This window comes from Lissotriton helveticus, chromosome 1_1, assembly GCF_964261635.1.
Source record: "Lissotriton helveticus chromosome 1_1, aLisHel1.1, whole genome shotgun sequence".
NCBI classification, from domain to species: Eukaryota; Metazoa; Chordata; class Amphibia; order Caudata; family Salamandridae; genus Lissotriton; species Lissotriton helveticus.
The window spans coordinates 967,519,557-967,541,683 of NC_136057.1; the positions used below are offsets into that span (position 1 = coordinate 967,519,557).

Sequence of the window (22,127 nt, forward strand, 5' to 3'; positions counted from 1 at the left end):
TAGGGCTGCTAACATTCATATCTAGTGCATAGATCGCCGCCTAGTGTTGGGTCAGGATGATTGCACATTGTTGTCCTGGAAGAGTCTTCGAAGTATCACGAGATAGGTGGCTCCTCCCCTGGACTACAGTGCGCATGGGCATCGACTCCATCCCCAGATTGTTTTTAGCCATTGTGGCAGAGATGGAGTGAAATAGTGTAAAGGATGGCCATGCTAATGATGAATGCAAGAGAGTGTCTGCAGCCGCTACGGGCACCGGGGAGGAGGGCGGGCGATATGAATGTTAGCAGCCCTACATGCCAAGAACAGATGCATACTGGTAAGTAGCATATTCAGTTCGAGGCATGTGGGCTGCTAAATTCATATCTAGTGCATAGAATACACAGCAGTCCTTCCATTAAGGGCGGTTGCCCGTGCCAGCTGCAGAAGCTTGAAAAAGTGCCTTGAGAACAGCCTGTCCCACAGCTGCTTGCTGTTTGGAATGCACATCTACGCAGTAATGCTTGGTAAATGTGTGTGGTGTAGACCATGTGGCTGCTCTACAAATGTCTTCTAAAGGAATGTTCCCCAGGAAAGCCATGGAGGCCCCCAATTTGCGTGTGGAGTGCGCTCTTGGGGGTATTGTTAAAGTGCGTTTAGCCTTTTGATAACAGATTTGAATGCATTTAACAATCCATCTGGCTATTCCTGCTTTGGAAATGGGGTTGCCTTTGTGTTGTGCGGAGAAGGCAACAAAAAGTTGTTGTGTCTTCCTAAATGGCTGTGTTCTGTCAATGTAGTACATTAGCGCCCTCCTAACGTCTAATGTATGAAGCATTCTTTCTGCTACCGTTTGTGGGTTTTGGAAAAATGCAGGCAGGTCAATAGTTTGGTTGATATGAAACTGTGACACCACCTTTGGAAGGAATTTGGGGTTAGTGCGGAGCACCACCCTGTTAGAATGTATTTGGATGAATGGCTCTTGGATAGTGAGCGCTTGCAGCTCACTAACACGTCTGAGCGACGTGATAGCAACGAGAAAAGCCACTTTCCACGTTAGAAACTGAGGTTCGCATGAGTGCAGTGGCTCGAAAGGTGGGCCCATCAGCCTAGTGAGGACCACATTGAGGTTCCACACAGGAGCTGGTGGAGTTCTAGGAGGAATGACTCGTTTCAGCCCCTCTAGGAAGGCTTTAATGGCAGGCACCCTGAAAACAGAGAGGTGCTGCCTATTCTGGAGATAAGCCGCTGTGGCGGATAGATGGATCCGAATGGAAGCGTACGCTAGATTGCATTTGTAAAGATGTAACAAATAGCAGATGATGTTAGGAATGGATGCATCTAGCGGGTTGATATTGTTGTCTGTACAGTAAATGACAAATCGCTTCCATTTTGCAGCATAGCAAGCTCTGGTCGTGGGCTTCCGTGCCTCCCGGATGATGTCCATGCATTCAGGAGGCAGGTTGAGGTAGCCAAATTCTAAGACCTCAGGAGCCAGATCGCCAGATTGAGCTGTTGCGGATCTGGATGCTGAATGTCGCCATGGTTCTGCGTCAAGAGGCTGGGTGTGAGATGCAGCCTTTGATGCGGTACCACGGAAAGTTCTAGAAACGTGGTGTACCATGGTTGGCGTGCCCATGTTGGAGCAACCAGGATGAGAGTCATCGAGTGTTGCTTTAGCTTTCTTGCCACCAGCGGAATGAGAGGCGCTGGGGGAAAAGCGTACGCAAATTTGCCTGACCAGTTCATCCATATCGCATTCCCCTGCGATTCCGGGTGAGGGAACCTGGCGGCAAAGCTTTGGCATTTTGCGTTTTCCCTTGTGGCAAACAGGTCTATCTCTGGAAGACCCCACTGCTGGAAGTACGGGTGGAGCACTGATGGATGCATCTCCCACTCGTGCATTTGATGGCTGTACCTGCTGAGCAGATCCGCCATCTGATTGTCCTTGCCGGGGAGGTGTTCCGCCATGAGGAAAATGTTCCTCTGAATGGCCCACTTCCACATGCTCTGAGCCAGATGAGACAGCTGTGGTGAGTGAGTACCTCCCTGCTTTTGGATGTAGTACATGGCCGTCATGTTGTCCGTCCGGATCAACACGACTTTGTTGCACAAATGTACCTTGAAGGACTTCATCGCCATGAAGATTGCCATCAACTCCAGGTAGTTGATGTGCAACTTCTGTTGCTGTGTGGACCACAGTCCCTGCACCGTGTAGTGGAGCACATGAGCTCCCCACCCTTGGAGAGATGCGTCCGTTGTCAGGATAATCTGTGGCACAGGCTCTTGGAACGGTCGTCCCTTGCAAAGGTTGTGTGGATTCCACCAATGCAGAGAGTTGTATGCCCGACCGGTCACCAACACTAGGTCCGTCAGTTGTCCCCGAGCCTGTGTCCACTGATTCGTCAAGCATTCTTGGAGAGGACGCATGTGCAACCTCGCGTGCAGGACTATGAAAATGCAGGAGACCATCATGCCTATCAACTGCATGAACACTCTCGCTGGCAGGGAGTGTTGCGGTCTGAATCTCTGGATCAGTGACTGAATGCTGTTGATCCTGGCTGGGTTTGGCTTAGCCATAGCAGTTAGGGTGTTTATTGTCGCGCCCAGATACTGCCGCACATGGGCTGGTTGAAGGTGCGACTTTGGGTAGTTGAGCGAGAACCCCAGACTGTGCAGGAGTTGAATAGTGTGGGACATGTCCGCGGCGCACTGTTGTTCCGACTTTGCTTGAACAAGCCAGTCGTCTAGGTACGGGTAGACGTGTACGTTCTGCCTCCTGAGGTGCGCCGCCACTGTCGCCAGACACTTCGTAAACACTCTGGGGGCAGTTGTTACCCCGAAGGGTAGGACTTTGAACTGATAGTGTCTGTTTTGAATGGTGAACCGGAGGTACCGTCTGTGGGATGGGTGGAGTGGGATGTGGAAATAAGCATCCTTGAGGTCTAAGGTTGCTAGGAAGTCCCCTTGATTTAGCAGGGGAAGAATTTGTTGCAGTGTCAGCATGTGAAAATGTTCTGACAGTATGTACATGTTGAGGGGGCGTAGATCCAGAATAGGTCTGAGGGATCCGTCCTTTTTTGGGATGAGGAAGTACAGGGAATAGACTCCTGTGCCTTCCTCTTCCACTGGTACGAGCTCGATTGCACCTTTTTGCAGCATCACCAAGACTTCCTGCTGCAATAAGTGCAAGTGCTCTGCAGACATAGGACGGTGCCTTGGGGGAATGTTGGGAGGAGTGGACGTTAACTCCAAACAGTAACCGGATTGGATACGTTTTCGCACCCACCTGTCTGTAGTGATGGATGTCCAGACTGGCAGGAACTGCTGGAGTCTCCCCCCGACAGGTGTTGGATGGTCGGGGGGCAGTGACAGAGAGTCACTGTTTATTGGAGGCAGAGGAACGTGAGGTGTTGTTTCCTCTGCCCCTGCCCTTGGCACTGTTACCTCTGTATCCTCCTCTACCCTGCTTGGGGTAGGAGGATTGTGCAGTACCCTTTGAAAATTGTGATTGTTGACCCAAGTGTCCTCTGGTAACACCACGTGCTCCTGAGCGACGAAAAGTGCTGCCCCTGAACTGTTGTGACTGAAGTGCCCCCATGGACTTAGCAGTCTCGTTGTCTTTCTTAATCTTTTCAAGTGTGGTGTCTACATCTGGGCCAAACAGTCTGTCAGGATTGACGGGCTGGTTGAGGATAGTAGTTTGGATGTCAGGCTTAAATCCAGATATACAAAGCCAAGCTTGTCGCCTCAGCATGACGCTAGTGTTAATTCCCCTAGCCGCTGTGTCAGCCACATCAAGTGCACATTTTATTGCAGCGTTTGATATAAGCTTTCCCTCTTGTATGAGCATTTCTGCTGCTTCTTTATACTCATCGGGTAGATGTTGAAGGAGCTGTTCTAGGGTGTCGTAATGCGCCCTATCGTAACGCGCTAATAGTGCCCGTGTGTTCGCTATACGCCATACATTGGCAGCCTGCGCAGCCACCCTTTTGCCAGATGCCTCAAGCACTTTCGACTCCTTGTCAGGGGGAGGAGCTTCACCCGTAGTTTGGGAGTTTGCCCTTTTGCGGGCATTGGCGACCACCAACGAGTCTAGAGGCAACTGTCCTCGAATATATGCAGGATCTCCAGGTGCTGGCCTGTATTTTTTCTCGATACGTGGGTTCACCACTCTTGCCCTGGTTGGTTCCTTAAAGATCTCTGGGGCATGTTTAAGGACACCTTTGAGCATAGGAAGAATTTTAACTGTTCTCTCTGAGACAGAGAAAGTGTCAAACAGGAAATCTTCCTCCACCGGGTCAGCATGCATGTCCACATTATGATTTGACGCTGCCCGTTCGATTAAAGCATTAAATGCTGCAGAATCCTCTGTTGGAGATGTACGTGGCCCAAAACCTTGTGGATCTTGTACCACCTGCTGGCCACCTTGGTCCCCAGTGTCGTCATATGTGTCCTGCTGAACATCAGGGTCATTGTCCACTGGGAAATTGTATTGGTCGTCTTCCTCATCACCCTCTCCCCCTGATTGGTTTGGGGAAGGTGATGGACTTCTTCTGGGTGGTGGTAGGATAGGCTCAATAAGGGCAGGAATGTCCTGTGCTGGCCTCTTTTTCTTCAGTGGAAGAACATAGGATTCCAGTGGTTGGGAAGTGATCTTCCTTTTGTAAAGGGTCAGTTTCCCTGTTTGGGCATCGATGAAACGCTCAGAGTGTTCTTCTGAGGCTTGAAGCGTCGAAGGAGCCGAAGTCTTTGGCACCGATTTAGGCGCAAATGCCTTTGGTGGCACCTTTGGTGGAAGAGTGTAAATAAGCTTGGTTGAAGACTTCTGAGGAGTGTCAACCTCTTTTGGAGCTGATGGCGTGGGAGCCGTCGCCGACAAAGTCTTTTCTCGAATCCTTTTCAGGGAGTCGGTGACTTGTGTAGTGAAGGAGGCGGAGGGTGTCGTAGCCGACGTTCGGTGTCCGGTGGCGTCGGAGTCCCTCGGTGTCGACGGTATTTGCGTCGACGATTCTTCAGCTGCAACGCGGCGCGGCTCCGTTGTAGGCTTTGGCGCCGATGCTGATGCTGTATTTCCGACATCCTTGTGCCGATGCGTAGTGGCTGCGGCCTTCGGGTCGTGGCCTGTAGTCGATTTTTGTTCGATGGGGCGTTTAGTTGACGGCGCCGTAGGAGCGTCTGAAGGCGTGTGAACAGACTTCGACGTCCGTGCCGGAGCAACAGAGGCCGACTCTTGACGGACGCCCTTCTTGGAGGATGAGTCCTTGTGCACCTTCTGCGGCGCTGTTGGCTCGATAGCCTTCTTCGACTTCTGTGGACCGGAGGTGGACGGAGTCGACGAAGGAGCAGGATTTGACATTTTTTGTGGGACGTCGGCCATCTTAGATGTTGTCGAGTCCGTTAGTTTCAGTTTCGTTTTCTGCTGGACGTCGGCCATTTTAGGTTTTGTCGAATCCGCTGGTTTCGATTTTGCCTGGTCGTCGGCCATCTTGGGTGTTGCAGAAACCGAAGGTTTCGGTTTCGATATGTTGGATGGCGGCTCCGCTGGAGTGTCCGTGGCCGGGCTAGAATGCGGGGCCGGGGATAGCGGTGCAGGGTCGTGGGTAAGGCCGAGTGGCGATCCCGTGACCTGAGCCTGTGTAATATAGACTTCGGGGCATAGCTCTTCCTCCGAGCTATCTTCCGCGGCCCCATAAACTTCTTCGTCGTCCCCTACCTCCTCGACGTATTCAATGTCCTGGTCCTGTCCTCCGACCTGTTCCTCGGGATCAGACTGGACCTCCGTCGACGGTGGTGAAATTTGGAGATGATGGCTACCGCCTTCCTCCGCAGGGTCGTCGAATATGTTGTCGGGTGCCGGTGTCGCTCGCTGGGCCTCGAGGCGCGCCGCGCGCCGAAGCTTGAGCGTCTTCTTTGACCTGAATTTTGAGCAGGCCATGCAGTCGTCTTCGTTGTGGTCCGGTGACAGGCATTTATTACAGACCGGATGCACATCGATGTGTGGATATTTGGATCCACAGACGGGGCAGAACTTAAACGGGCTCCGCTCCATGTTAAGGTCGTCGGGTCTTGCTGCGACGAGAGGGCCTCGAAGTGCGAAGAGTAACTAGACTCCGTGGATTTCCGGCTCAGAGAGTCGGACGACGCTTGAGACCGTGCGCAAACAATACCGACGCTGGTAACGAAGGCCTTTTGGCCTTAAGAACAAAGTTTATCGGTTCCGACACGGAGACGTCGAGAACCACATCCGAACCCAATGGCGGAAAAAAACAATCTGGGGATGGAGTCGATGCCCATGCGCACTGTAGTCCAGGGGAGGAGCCACCTATCTCGTGATACTTCGAAGACTCTTCCAGGACAACAATGTGCAATCATCCGGACCCAACACTAGGCGGCGATCTATGCACTAGATATGAATTTAGCAGCCCACATGCCTCGAACTTTCCAGTTATCTGGATCTAGGTTTGGTTTCTTTAGGAGTGCTTTAACCCTTGCATGTTTCCATTGGGGTGGCACAATCCCAGTCTTGAGTGATGTATTTATACAGTCGAGTATAACTGGTAACACCACCTCCGAGATTTGATGGAGAATAGTAGGAGGGGCGGGATCTGAGGGGGAACCTGATTTGAGCCCTCTCACCAACCCTTGCTGGGTGGTAAGATCCAGAGGCGGGAATTCCTCCAACAGGATAGAGATGTCAGGAGTGAATCTATCAGTGGATACCAACGCTTGAGAAGCTATACTAGGAGGGAGAGAATTTTAAATGGTTTGTATTTTTTCTGAAAAGAAATCCGCTTTTTAATCACACCGCATTTGCACATAAGACATTTTGGGGGCTGGGGAGTGTGAGAAGTGATTTGGCGATTTTAAATATCTCATGGGAAGAGTTTGCGGTTGAAATTTTTTCTTGATAGTAAAGGGCTTGAGCGTTTTTGATTTCATTTTTATTTCATTTTTATAGATTTTGATAGCTTTTCGATATTTGGTATTACTAGAAGCGGAGAAGTCCTTCCTCCAGCTTCTTTCATGCCTTTTACATATCTGCTTTAAATGGCGTAATTTTTGGGACTATCAAGGATTTTTTTTGCTCCCACCTTTTCTGAAATTGTATACCTTGGAAGAACACAGTTAAGGGAGGATTCAAGCCAGTTGTTAAAATTGTCGTTAGTGACAATGAGGTTTGGGTGGGATAGGGGAAAAGTATCCTTAAGGTTGCTTATCGAGGTATCTAACGGAGGTTTCGACCACTTGCAAGCAACTTTAGTAGCTCTAGAAGTTGGTGGAATAGCATTAGGTAGTACCAAATTAAAGGGAGTAAGAAGTGGTCTGACCAAGGAATAGGAACAGCATCATCTACCGAAAAATGACATATTTGAAAACATAGCGTCCAACAAGTAGCCTTTAACATGAGTGGGACAGTCCACTTTTAGGGCAAGTTGGAACATTGCCAAGTCGTCAACTAATTCTAATAAGGAAGCGGATTGATCATCGTCAAAATGCAGATTTAAGTCGCCCAGGATTGTAAAATTGGTGGAGGCGCTGGCTAAATTTGCTCCAACATTGGGTAAGTCCTTATTAAAAAGCCCCAGAGGGCCTGGGGGCGGTAAACCAGGTTCCCTGAGAAGGTGTACGTGGGGGACAAATCAATCACAAAGGACATACTTTTTTTTTTTTTTTTTTACTTTATTTTCAAATTTTCATCAGGGTACACACAGAGAAGATACATCAAGAGTTCACACATCGGTTCGTCTGCACATGATGGATACATAGAGCATAGGGGTGGTTAATACATTGGGTAGGTGAAATCAACCACGGGCACGGTCCAACACGATATCTGCAACATTACATTGTAAAGCAGGCATATACATAAACAAACCGCAGTCCCCTGTACATGGTTCGACAATATCCACCCAACGGCATCAGCATCCCCGGACCCGTGACAGCATATGGATGCACAGGCCATATAACCCACTTTTTGTAGAATGCTAATACTTCTACAGCGTGCACAGCTGACCATTCTGCAAGTACAGCAACGATACATTATGAGAGCATCCCCGCTGACAGCGAGTCCAGGCCACTGTAAGTCCCAACATCTCCTCCACACAAGAACAGGGCCCAGCAGGCAATGCATGGAGAGAGGGGGTGGGAGGGGGGGATGGAGGCAGGGGACACGGGGGTACATCTAGGACACAGTGTCAGAGTGTGCCTGCGCTTGCAAGTAGCATTTCAACGGGGCCCAGATGTCCGTCGGCCCAGAGGCTACGGGCAGAAGTTCAGCAAACGTTAACTGTTCTTGGCAATATATAAGGTCATGTAATCACTCTTTGAATTTCGGCGCCTGCCCCCAACCCCATCTACAAGCTACTCTTCGTTTGGCCATAAGTAGCGCCAGCGCCACAAATTTACGAGAGGCTGCTGGAATGTCTTCGACATAGCCCAACAAAGCAAGCACCGGGGATGGTTCTAGGTCAATATGAATCATTTGAGATAGTGCCTCAATAACCTGCACCCAGTATGCATTCACCACACTGCAGAACCATGCTAAGTGTAAGAAGTCGGCACCCGGGGCATGGCATCTGGCACACGTATCTGAGTCTCGCAACTGGTACCTATGGAGGCGAACAGGCGTGTAGTACAGCCTATGAAGGAATTTGTAATGAATGATCCGAAACCTACTACTCGAGGAAATGCGTTCGGTCTGTTGTGTACAAAAATCCCATTGTCTGTGTCAGCACCACCCCCAGTTCCAGATCCCCTTTGGTTCTTGCTACAGGATGCGGTAGCTCCCTCAGGGCTTGTGTTGTACTGTAAATTGTCGAAACAAGTTTTTTAGGTGCAGCATCCTGGAGTATGCGGTGTAATGGCGCAAGCGCAGGGGGCTCAGCGGGAAAGTCGGGTGTAATTGACCTGAGGCCTTGGCGCAATCCAAGATAAAGAAAGGTGTCTAGAAGAGTACGTGGTATGTCTTGAAACAAATGGTCTATCGTACGAAAAAAACCCTCGTGGTACAAGTCTCCCCATGTTTTGATGTGTGTGCGCTCGGTCAGCCTCCGGAATACAGCCTCCTGCAAGTGTGGCATTTCGGGATGATATGTAAGCGGCAAAAGTGGCGAATACAGCATAGGCGCATTCAGGCTTTTGCCTATCCAGGTCCAGGCATAGACCATGCTCGTCACCGTTGTCGGAGTCTTGTCCCTGCCAGGAGTTAAGTCATGTATCACTCCGTCAATAGGGACCGGATGGGTCAGCCAATGTTCTGCCGCCACCTGAGGCATGTATCTAGGCGGGTACATCCAGTAGAAAGAGTACTGTGCCTGAGCACTATAATAATACAATTCGAAGTCAGGGAGTCCAAAGACCCCCTCCTGTATGTACGGCCTAATGAGTATCTCCCACTTAAGTCTTGGCGTCTTACCGCCCCATACCAAACGGGACAATTCTGAACGCAAGTGCCGGAAGAAATGCCTTCCGGGATAGAAGGGGATATTCAAAAACAAATAAAGCAACTGCGGCAGCACTACCATCTTAATTAAGGAGGCTCTGCCAGCCATGGAGAGTGGCAGCGCAATCCATAACGTAATGGCCTCAGATATACGAACCATGGTCGCCCCATAATTAAGCCGCATTAGTGCATCCCTGTCCCTAGATATGCGAATCCCTAAATATTTGAAGTCATCTTCACACCAAGGTATGGGATAATCCATGGGGAAAGGAGACACAGCAGCTGTGAGGGGAAATAAGCAAGACTTACTCCAGTTTATTTGGACTCCTGAAAGTCCACCAAACCGTACAAATTCTCGGAGTATGGTATTCAAGTTCTGACGGGGGTCGCGAACATAATGCGTTATATCATCCGCGTAGAGGGAAACAAGAATCTGTCTCATATTACAGTGCAATCCCAACTCCTTATGATGCTGCCGCAATTTAGCTGCCATCAACCGCTATGGCAAACAACAGGGGCGACAACGGGCAGCCCTGGCGCGTACCTCTCGTGATTGCAGTTCTTGTGACACTTTCCCATTAATAAGTACTCTGGCTGTAGGCGAGTCATACAGCAACTTAATCTAGGATAAAAAAAATAAGAGGAAATCCCATACGTCTCAGGATAGCAAAGACATAATCCCACTCTAGCGAGTCGAATGCTTTCGTGGCATCCAGAAAAATAGCCGCCATGGGTAGGTCTTCAGATACATTATTCATGACCGTAAAAAGGGTACGCAAATTGTGTGAGGTGGCCCTGCCTGGGACAAACCCCGCTTGGTCAGGCAATATTAAAGTAGGCATGAGAAGGTTGAGGCGATTGGCAACAAGTTTCGCCAGTATTTTGACATCACAGTTCAGCAGTGACAGTGGTCTATAGGAGTCGCAGCTTTGCGGTGGCTTCCCAGGTTTCAAAAGGGATATAATTAAAGCTTCTCGCATAGATGGAGGTAGGTGACCTACTTCTAGTGCATCTTCGTAGACCTCCCTCAGCACTGGGGCCATAAAATCAATTTAAGTTTTGTAAAACTCAATTGGGATGCCATCTCGCCCGGTAGCCTTGCCTGATTGCATGTGCATAATAGCGTCTCTAACTTCCAAGATAGAGGCAGTATCTCTGTAGACCACACCGTTCAGTCCCTCAATTTCCAAGATAACATTCTTCCGCCTCGCCATTTTGGACATGGAGGCAAGGGCCTTCCCCGGTCTCTCACCCTCGCCATAGCGGCGAGCCGTCCAATATCGCCCCCTGAACTTGACCTCTCTATCCGCTGTTTCCACATAGGTCGTCAGTTTTTCACGTAGGTTTTTTTGGACTGCCCCATCTGGACAAGCTGCCAGAGAAGACTCAAGAGATTTAAGTTGGGTTTCAAGATCCCGCAGCATAGTCTGAATACTCTAACATCCTAGACCCCTTCGCTATACAGATCCCGCGCACAGTGGCCTTAAAGGCCTCCCATATGGTCTCAACCTTGTCAACCGTGCCTTTGTTACGCTCAAAGAAGTCAAGAGCCTCTTCCCTAAGTTCCTCCTGAAATGCAACATCAATTAGCATAGTTGGTTGCATGCGCCAGTTGGGACGCGGCGGGCCGAGGTCCTCAGCGTTCAGTGTCAGGTGTACCGGGGCGTGATCAGAGTAAGTGCGAGGTAGGTGTCTTACATCAGTCATCATAGGACACAGAGTGGGGGACAAAAATATGTATTCCAATCGCGCCCATGATGCAGCATGCGCAGTGAAGTGTGTGCCCTCACATGTGTTCGGGTGATGGTGTCTCCAAGCATCTATCAGGCCGCCCTCTCCAAGTATGCTATGCAACTCGGCCCGCGCCCTGGTGTAATGATGGGGTGCCGGATGTGATCTATCTATGTTCGGGTGATGCGATGTGTTGAAGTCGCCGCCCCAAAGTATATGAGCAGGGCTCGCGCCGGCTATAGCGGCCCAGAGCTCGACAAAAAACTGAGGGTCATCGACATTAGGACCATAGCAGGTCACCAGCGCGACAGACAAGTGCCCCAAACGGCCCCACGCAATACAGTACCGTCCCTGCGCATCACTCCTCTCACCTACTAAAACAAAGGGTGTACCTTTTTTCACAAGTATCATAGTCCCCCTGGCATAAGACGAATAGGAGGAGAAGATCCGGTACTCAGCCCATCTGTTTGCAAAGGTGGTGGACGCACCAGGCCTAAAGTGTGTTTCCTGTAAGACAGCGATGTGGACATTGTGCCTATCTAAATACGACAATACCGGACGTCTTTTCCGTGGGTCCCGCAACCCCCTCACATTCCAAGTAAGGACAGTCAGATTATTTCCTGCCATGGGGAAGTCAAGCCAATATAGGCGGTTCCATCACCATACAGGCCATACAGCCATACATCTCTGCCATACTGTAGGCTTAGAACAACCTTTGTCAGGATAAGCCGTGTCCAAATGCTCCCCAGCCCATGTACCATCGGCAATGCTTCAAATGGAACATCGCGCCAAAGTGCAAACCCCGAGTGCACCCACACAAAAACCTCCAACATTATAAATCTAGCAAACCACTCTGCTGGTCCCCCCCCCCCCCCCAGTTCGTAACACAAACACAGTAACACGGTACAAGTTGCTGCTCTGCCCTCCCCTCCTCCCATTGAGGCATCCCCAACTCGCCATAATCGTCTGTCCACCTACCATTCACCCCTCTTGGCATCATCAACACACTCGTCCCATTGAAAAATTGCAATAATGCGAAATGATTGCAGAGGGCCAGGGGTAGACAGTCGTACAGCCCCCATTCTGATCTTTCAGCTCAAGACCCGGCTGTTCGAGCAGTAGCGGACCCCCTCCCCCCAGCGCCTTGAGACCCTCCGGGTGAGTAGTGCGCTATACAAATGCTCTGATTGATTGATTGATCTTTCCCACTTACTGACTATGAAGTAGCAGCTCCGATCCATCACCTCCATCCCCATCCAACCCCCCTCCCACTGAAGCATCCCCAACTTGCCAGAAACCATTGCCCACCCCCTCCCCCACCCTCCCACCCACAAAACCGTTATCAACGCGATAAGACTGCAACAAAGGGGAACACCCATAGGGGGTCAGCATAAGATGGCCACACAACCACCGTCCCAATTCAGTCCCTGGAATCTGTACTGCCAGCGGGCTTTGTCAGAAGAAGGGCGGCGGGGCCCGGAATACATTACCACCAGAAGCACTGTAAGCGTCCCATGGATAGTGAGCAAGCAATGTCTTCAGTCTCTCTCTTGTCTCAAGTCTTATAGGTGCCAGTCGCGCCAGTTTCCAGCTAGTGTGCCAACTATAGGTACGTTAATTTAGGCATTCTCATCGCCATCTTGCAGATCTTCGCGGTGCTCCAGATCACGGCCATTCGCTCCTCGTTGAGTCCGCTTCAGTTGTCGCAAGTAGTCCTCCGCCTGCTGCGGGTTTGTAAAAAAACGATGTTTGCCTTGGTGGGTCACGCGGAGTCTTGCCGGGTAAAGTAGTGCATAGTCGATCTGCGCAGCACGCAGTTTCTTTTTCACATCAAGAAATTTGCGGCGCTCCTCCTGTACTAATGGAGTGAAGTCTGGGTAGATGGAGAAATGCACCCCTTCATATACCAAATCATTCTTTGCGCGTGCTGTTCGGAGGGCCACATCACGGTCGCGGTAGTTGAGCAACCGTGCAATTATGGGTCTCGGCGGCTGCCCCGGTTTAGGCCGCGGTCCCAATGACCTGTGCGCACGTTCCACTATAAGTTGCGTGGAGAAGGCTTCTGCGCCGATGGAGGTCAGGAGTAGCTTCTCAATATAGTCCTCCATTCGTCCCGTGTTGGTAGATTCTGGAATGTTAGTCACGCGAATATTATTTCGTCGACTGCGGGCTTCCAAATCTTAATTCTTCCTCTCAATCACCCGTAGCAAGTTATCCATCCTCGCTAATTGCGTCGCAAGGCTGGTGGTCGCGTCATCAGCGTCAGAAGTACACCTCTCGGCCTCTTTCAGTCTTTCCTCATGTTGGTCCACTTTGTGGACTATCGCGTCCATCCTGGAGGACATACGGTCCACCTTGTCGACCAGAGTGGCGAAGCCCTGCCGCATTTCCTGTAACAATTGGTGCATATCCAAGTCCAGAGATGGAGCTCCGACACTCGTCACGTCTGCGGCAGGGGAACCAGCCGCCGATGAGACAGTTTTAGGTCCTCTTTTGGGCGCATCAAAGGACAAATTCGACTGACGATTGTCAGGCTTCACCATGGTGCCAATGAAGAACAATAACACAGTCTCTCACCTGATGCCAAGCTTGCGGCCGCCATGGGTATCACTCCAATACTAGGCCGGGGAGGTCTCCTGCGGGTCAGGAATGAAGGCGGCTCGTGGCGGCTCTGACCACCATATATTTATTTCAGGGGCCCACGTTATTCAGCATGCATCAGTCGATAGGCCAATCATAGGAAGGAGCACACTGCAGGGCAACCCCTGATCGCAAAGTCTCCAGGGGTCCTAGGTTAGCGAATCAGCCGCAGTCACAACTTCACCTGTCTGTCACATCAACCAGCCCCTGGAACTAGGGCTCCCAGCAGCATGTCACCATCGGCAGGCATTATGTAGCTAGTTCATGGATCACACTCTTTTAGGCCCCAGTCAGTGCAACATGATACATGTGGGGGAGCCAAGAAGTTGTCCGGTGCGGCCCCCACAGGTCAATCACGAGAGCCACTCAGGTGTCACGCCTCCAGTGGCGTTGGAAGGGCCCAGCTCTTTCAGGGGTCCGTCCACACTGCAGCCGGGGGGGGGGGGCAGGGGGGGGGAATCGGGGTAGACTCACCTCGGGTTCAAGCCAGCGTGTAGCCTCACCCAAGGGCGCCGAAATCTCCCCTCCCGCGAGTCTCGGCGTCCGTTTCACAGGACTCTCCAGGTGACGTCCGCCGCTCCGGACAGCCGCCGCAGCACTGCGCCGTTAAATTCAGGAGCCCCCACGCGAGGCATAAACCTACCGGCCAGCGCCAACCGCCGCAGCGCTGTGGGCCTATCTGCAACGTGGCAAGCCGTGGTCTCTCCTGCCCTGGGTCGCCGCTCGCCACGCCTCCCACCACTCCAGCGCAGGGTCCAGTGAAGACTCTCGTGCGGCAGTACACAGCTCAGAAGCGCCCTAACGGTCTCAAAATTTCAGCGAGGTTGGGCAGCAAGCTTAGACACTGGGACGCCTCGTTTCTTCTCGTTACAAAGGCTTGACCGCAATCCCGGGCAGCGGGAGCCTTACCAGATGGCGGCCATTCCGCTTGTGCGCCCTCTAGCGCCCCCCACAAAGGACATACTTTCACAGTCGGGAATGGGATTTGCGGTTGTTCTACATGTTAAGTTATCCTCATAGACTATGGCCAAACCACCTCCACGACCTATATTGCGGTCAAGCCTTTGTATTACATATTTTGGAGGAAGATATTGAACAATGGCAAAATCGTTTTTTTTATTTACCAGGTCTCAGTTAGAAATAAAACATCAGGGTTTCTCTCTTCAAGGAGTAGATACATTTCAGTGGAATGTTTAGGGAGCGAGCGACAGTTAAGTAGAAGCATCGTTACCTGTTTTTTATTGGGAGTATCTGCTAAGGTTTGAATGTTAGTTTGATAGTTGAATTTGCAGTTTGTAAAACACGAGCTAGTGCTATCTGACAGCATAACATGAGCACACTTACTGCACTAGTCACAAGTTTTGCATGACGTTTCTGAAGCGCAAGCCTGTTTCCTGTATCCAGCTAACTGGGACTAATCTTGTTTCCTTGGGGGTTACTGTCAAGTCAGGCCCTGTGCCTCCCCCTGGACAGTGGCCCTAGAGAAAGCTATAGGGGCAGATGCTTATTATAACTCCTCAGGGCCACACCACCCATCCAAAACAAAGTGGGAGATTCTCTTGGCCCCTGGTAGTTTTGGGCTTCTACAACACCAAACATGGTGTAGCTTTGCCTGGGAGCTAAGCCTTCTTCAGTGCAGATCTTTCTGAAGTCACCTAGTCCATATTTATTCCACAGCTAAGACCCTGTGATGCAGGTTTGCCTGGACCCCTCGGATCCACGCTGCCCTCCCTTTCCTCACTGGAGGCACCGCTTGAAGCCAAAGGGGCAAGATACTCAAATTCTGGGCTGTTCCTTCCATTCCACCGGAACATCATGCCCAGAGTTGCCCAGTCCTGTGCCTTATGGTTAAGGTCAATCGGCTCCCAGACATTTAAAAGACACCTCTTGGGTTCTGGTTGGACAGTTACTCCGCTAACTTGTGTGATGGTTGGCGTATTGGTTTCCCAATAGGTCGTTATCATAGGGCACTCCCATATCATGTGGTAGAATGTGCCAACCTCCCCACATTGCCTCAAGCAGAGTGCATTCCTATCCTGTGTAATGTCACTCTCGTGTAATATATGCGGTGCAAGATCTTTAGTTGTACTAATTGTAATTTGGAAGACACTGCTACCTCGCTTGCAGAAGCGCTTGCCAGTCGGTATCATCTCCTCCGTCCGCCACTTCTCGCGGAGAGATTTCATGGGATCTGACCGATTATTGATAATTTTGGGATATGTGAGGGAGATAGGCTGTTGACGGAATACATGGGAAAGAAGGCTGTTGACGGAATACATGGGAAAGAAGGCTATCTTCCAATGGGGAGGCCTCAGGGAGAGTAGTTCCTGCTGGAATAGCTGCCTTTAGTGCCTGCCTAATTTGAGTATATCTGAACGCCTCTGTTGAAGCTAGCTCGTATTGGTTTCGTAGGTGGGCAAACGTGACAACGTCGCCTTTGCTCCACAAGTCCCCCACCGTAGAGATTCCGATTGAGTCCCAGTGTTTGAAGCCTTTACTATTCCCAAGATTACCCAATTATGGTCTGTCTCATAGTCGGGTGAGCTGAGTTATAACCCCGTTCCATCCCAGATTCCTACGGGCTATCTGCCAAGTTTTGATTGTGAGCGCTGTTGCGCCTAGCAACAATGTTTACGCTTTATGGTGTAAAGCGCCCTCATTATTCCTCGCTCTCCCAAGCTGTGTCTGTCTGCACTAAATGCTGGGTCAGTTCGTGGAACATAAAGGTATTGATCACGATCAGTTGCGATGCCCAATAGTAGGTTTGTATATTTGGAAGGGTGATGCCCCCATCGTACCATCCCCTCATCAATTTATGCATGGCTATGCAGGCCGGTTCCCCTCCCATAGCAATTTGATCACCTCTGCCTAGATTGCCCTAAAATAGCTCGGGGGGGGGGCTTGTGGAGGGGAAGGGGAATGGGGAATTTTGCAGGGCATAAAGGAACCTGGGGAGCGCCATAATTTTAAAAAGCGTGGCCCTGCTGAGTTACGTTAGCGGTAGGGATTGCCATCTTGGCGGAGTGTCTTCAAAGAGGACTGACTGTTTTTGTCCATTAAGTCCCCTTGTAGTGGTGTGATATAAATTCCCAGGTATTTGAAGCCCTTTTCCGTGAGTTGGAGATTGCACCCTTTGGGAAGTCGTGGTGGGGGCCCTGTAAAACGTAGAGGATTGATTTTGTCCAATTTATGCCATATAAAAGGAGAACATCATCGCATATAAGGATATGCGGTCTTCCCAGCCCTTCGCCCATCTGAGTCCTCGGATGACTGGGTTTCTCCGTATCCAGGCTGCCAGGGGCTCCAACACAAGGGCGAATAGGAGCGGTGATAAGGGGCAGCCCTGACGCGTCCGCGATCCAAAGGGAAGTCCGCCGAGACATGGCCATTTACCGCCACGTGTGCTAGGGGCTTTGTATAGAGCGATTGGATCCAGGCACAAAATTTGGGGCCAAAACCCATACGCTTAAGGACCGCAAACAAAAAAGGCCATTAGACCATGTCAAAGGCCATGCTTCTGTCTAATGAAAATAGAGCTGCCAGTTCTTGGATTATGGGCTTATGAGGCATGACACTATGGAGTCGGCATAGATTAAGGGCAGTGTTCCTTCCCGGCATGAACCCTGTTTGATCCAGGTGTAATAAAGTAGGGAGATGGGGCGTCGGTCTTGCCGCGAGTGCTTTAGCGAAGATCTTTGCCTCTGCGTTTAGTGGGGATATAGGCCGGTACGATGTACATTCGTCGGCTGGCTTGCCGGGTTTATGTATAGCCACTATAGTCGCTATGCATTGGTCCCTGGGGAGCTCTCCTGCGTCTAAGCTGGCTTTATACATACTCAATTAATTCGGCGCAATAGGTATGCCATTAGGCCCTAATGTCTTCTCCATCAGAACTATTGTGTTCTATTTATTGATGGTCTGAACATATTTCTATATAAAAAACCTTATGAAGTCCCCAAAAAGTTCTGCCTTTGGGGAACGAAACGCGTTGACTGTTTTTATGAACTATTTTGAAATAAAAGAAGAGATTAATGAAATCACAACGGACTACACGTGATGTGTTCGGTGTACCTCCTTATGTTTAATGTACTGTGGGAATCTGTAACCAGTGGCATCAAAAGGTGACAGGTGCCTCAGTACTGTGCAAGATCACGCTTATACGGCAGCAACGATAAAGTGATAGTGCTATTCATTAAGTCCGTCACCTTGCAACGTTTAGGAATCAGTGCTCTGACATAGCCTAGGGGGCAAGTAGCGCTATATGAAAAGTACCAAGTAAATACACTGATACAATTTGAAACTGTGCTTTGTGATTTGGGAGCTTGGTGTAACACTGCACAGGGTTATGGGCAATGAAAGTGGATATTCAATAAAACAACCTAAATAGAGTTGTTCTGTTTTATACTTAAAATTTATGTTACACCTTTGTTCGGAGTTACCTCTCCAAGCCATCCTTAGGCAGAAAAGGAGAGTACGCAGATGGCAGCAGGAGGGGGGAAGAAACCGTACCTCAATCACATCGGGAGCAACGGATGGGCACAGGTTAACTTGAATAAATCTGTGCTTTGGCCCTGCTCCACGAAAATGATTGGAAATTACATTTTTCAAGTGCAAGTTCTTAGTAAACACATAATAGATCTTTTTCAACCAGACAACGTTCGATATCTGATAGGCGAGACCTAAAAAGGATTCCTTCTATCAGAACAGCAGCAGAAAAATCAAGTCCAATGCATACATATTTCAAGCAGAATGATAGTTTAAACCCACTGACTTTAAAGCCACTGGCACTTTGCCTATTTTATAGCACCCATACAGGAAAAATCTTTCATCATTAACTGAACTTTGAATGCTGAAAAGGAATCCTTATAAGACTAAACCTTCCATTAAAGTAAAAACAGTAAAAAAATAAAAAAGTTATATGGGTTAAACATTATTAGCAATTAATACGCAGAATTATAGATCAGAGTAAAAACACACAAAGAAGCATCTGAAGGAATATAAACTCTAACTTACCTTTAACCCAATTCCTACATGTGGGGGGGTGTCACTGATTTGTCTGTCATCTGCTGAGCCTCCTCGTTTCAGATCAATCACAGGAGCCAGTACAGTGGCCTGTTTGGTCCTCTGCGTCTGTAATCAGAGCAATTTATTACCCTGAGTCCAGTAAATCAGGTAGTGTCCCAAATGAACAATTGAACATCATCTCTATATGCTACGGTACTAACACAAATCCAAGCTACTAATTTGTAAATCATGCTTACTGGCTCTTTATATAATGTTCTTTATTGTATCATCACTAGGACAATAGTAAAGTGGCTTCAAGTGACAGTAATTCACCTTAATCTTCGTTTTCCAGCCAGGATCGCCTTGGAACATTTTAACGCACTGAGCTTCCCCTTTAGGATTTAGAATCACTTAGTGTTGTTGCACCCTAGTACTTTAATAAGTAGGCCTACAGGAAAGCTTCAAAAAATGAATGTATGGGCCGTGGATATGTCTTTGGGTATTTCACTGTATCTGTTGTAGTCCACAGATCAGCAGAACTACTGAGCGTGGCACTGTGATGAATGTATGCTGTGCCCCCTGCGCAGTGAGCCAGTGATGTCTCCCTCCTGTGCAGTGAAGATATAATACCTGCATGTTATGCACGTAGTCTGCGATGCATGCATGCTGTGCATTAAGGCTACAATGTCTGCATTCTGTGCAGTAACGCTGCAATTCATACTCAGGGGCGGCTGGTGACATTTGAAAGTGGTGAGGCGTAAACTAATTTGCATATTGCACCGCAGCGAGCGAACGCAGCGAGCGAGCCCGAACCACCTTGCATCCATCCATACATCATTCATGCATCGACCCATCCATCCACCCACCCACCCATCCTGCATCCATACATCATTCATTCATGCATCCATACATCATTCATCCATCCACCCATCCATCCACCCATCCATCCATCCATCCATCCTGCATCCATCATTCATTCATGCATCGACCCATCCATCCACCCACCCATCCATCCTGCATCCATCATTCATTCATGCATCCACCCACCCATCCTGCATCCATCATTCAATCATGCATCCACCCACCCATCCTGCATCCATCATTCATTCATGCATCCATCCACCCATCCACCCATCAATTCTGCATCCATCCTGCATCCATCATTCATTCATTCATTCATCCACCCATCCATCCACCCATCCATCCATCATTCATTCATTTATGCATCCATCATTCATTCATGCATCCACCCATCCATCCACCCACCCACCCACCCACCCATCCATCCACCCATCCATCCTGCATCCATCATTCATTCATGCACCCATCCATCCACCCTGCATCCATCATTCATTCATGCATCCACCCATCCATCCACCCATCCATCCTGCATCCATCATTCATTCATGCATCCATCCTGCATCCATCATTCATTCATGCACCCATCCATCCATCCATCCATCCTGCATCCATCCTGCATCCATCATTCACACATGCATCCACCCCCATCCATCCATCCACCCATCGAAGAATCGCGGCCGTGCCCAAGGGGTTAAGTATATTTTCAATGCTAAAGCAGTAGATGCAGACATTTTCTGTGAAACACAACACTTCCCTAAGTAAATATCACTGAATGAAAAATGAGTATTGTATTTACCTGGGGAATTTCAAATTTCATACACCTATATAAATGACTCATTCAAGGAACTCAAATTTAGCATGCACATTAGCAATTTATTAAACCTATATATCGTGTTGCAGTCACACAGACATTTAATTTATACCTCAGCTCCTTTGCCGACTTTTTTTTCTGTCACATTACTTGTTAGTGCATCGAAAACAGCTCCGTGCAACCTAGTGTTACTTGTGAGCGCAATGTGTCTGCTAGAGACAGTGCTCAGGAGCGCGTCCGGAGCTCCCGGACTTGTGTTCCGCTCTCACCCCACCTCGCCGTGGTAATAACTCAATGCCTTTTTTGAACCACCTTTTCAGTATATTTGCCACAAACACATTTCCACATAAAACACGGCACGTGTGCCCTACGCCATTGGCAGCAGAGTGGTTGAAGTGACAGGAGTTGACTGACCAGACAATCCAGCGCCAGGATAGGCTGGGGGGGCACCATGACTCCTCGCCCAGTCCACCTGTGTAACCCCGGGGGCTGCGGCCCGCCCCCTGGTCCTCTCTCTAAGGGGGAATTCACAGGAAAACGATCTGCGCATGCGCGGGCATGTGTGTGCCCAAAATGACACTTGCGCAGCTGCAGCAGGCCCATCCTCCCCCCCCCCCCCCCCACTCCGGGAAAGTCGGGTGTCTCCCGGTTTCCCGGCCGGCAGATAGCGCGATTTTTTAAAATATCTGTATTTTGCTTTGTGACAACGCGGTAGGTCCATGGGGCTTAGTGGGGCTAACGCCCCTACGCCCCAATGGACGCACCGCGCCATACTGGATTCTTTTACCTTTGCTTGGGTCAGAGCTGCTTTCTTCACCTGCAGCTGAGACTGCAGAAGTTTGAAATTCTTTGACCAGCCTTCTGTCTTGGAATCGCTGGTCTCCACACCCATGTCATCGTACAAGGACATTGCTCTTCAATTTTAATCTAGGAAACAAAGAACAGTAAAGAGCAAATAAAGTAACTGTTTTCACACTCATTATTATGTCCCTCCATACTGCTGAGAAGAAATAGCATGCTAAGATCTAACAAAGCTCTTCAACCACAATATCTACAATCGACAGAAAAACAATACACTGGTTGTTCATAAATCTTCAAAAAGTCTTAGGGAGTAGCTATTCATTTAATGGGAGGGTCATTCCACTCAGCAAACCCACTAAACCTTTAATTCAAATGTACTAACAGTAATCGTAATGCGTTAGCGCTGTACGTGCTTCATTCACATCAAGAGCAGGTACTACATAGTGAGTTTCCTTCAGACACAACAGGAACAGCATCTGCTTTCCCTATAACAGCAGGAAGGCGAGTAAGCAACAGACCCAATCTTTCTTATGGGGAATTTCGGGCCTTGTACGTGGTACATGACTGGATCAGTGGAACTTGGGCTAGATCTGGGACGGGGACAGAAACCATAGGAGAGGTAAATGGAGTACAGCTGTTAGATGCAAACCTCCTTTTGTCACACAAACAAAAGAGCTCTACAAACGCCTCATAATTTAAAAAGTATCACAACTAATTATCTGTTTATCATTTGCTGAGGTCCACAAGAAATGCTCTGTCTTGCCTGTGATTTACTGCTCTCGGACAACTTTCTTGGGATTCCTGATCCATTCAGTAATGTTGAAAAAGGCTACAGAGTTGGTGCAGATGATAAGAACA

The 22,127-nt window shown here is 49.3% G+C and overlaps 1 protein-coding gene across 2 annotated transcripts in view; it reads right to left on the reverse strand.

Annotated features, from left to right (window-relative positions):
* The window catches only part of RBM17 (RNA binding motif protein 17), a 267,677-nt gene that overhangs the window by 207,018 nt on the left and 38,532 nt on the right, over nt 1-22,127 (reverse strand). For both annotated transcript variants that reach the window (XM_078677186.1, XM_078677181.1), the window contains exons 2-3: nt 21,256-21,395; nt 18,806-18,922 (exon numbers count right to left, since the gene is read on the reverse strand). In XM_078677186.1, the coding sequence (XP_078533312.1) occupies nt 18,806-18,922; nt 21,256-21,378 (240 nt within the window). In that variant the 5' untranslated portion in view covers nt 21,379-21,395. The remainder of the gene's footprint in view (nt 1-18,805; nt 18,923-21,255; nt 21,396-22,127) is intronic.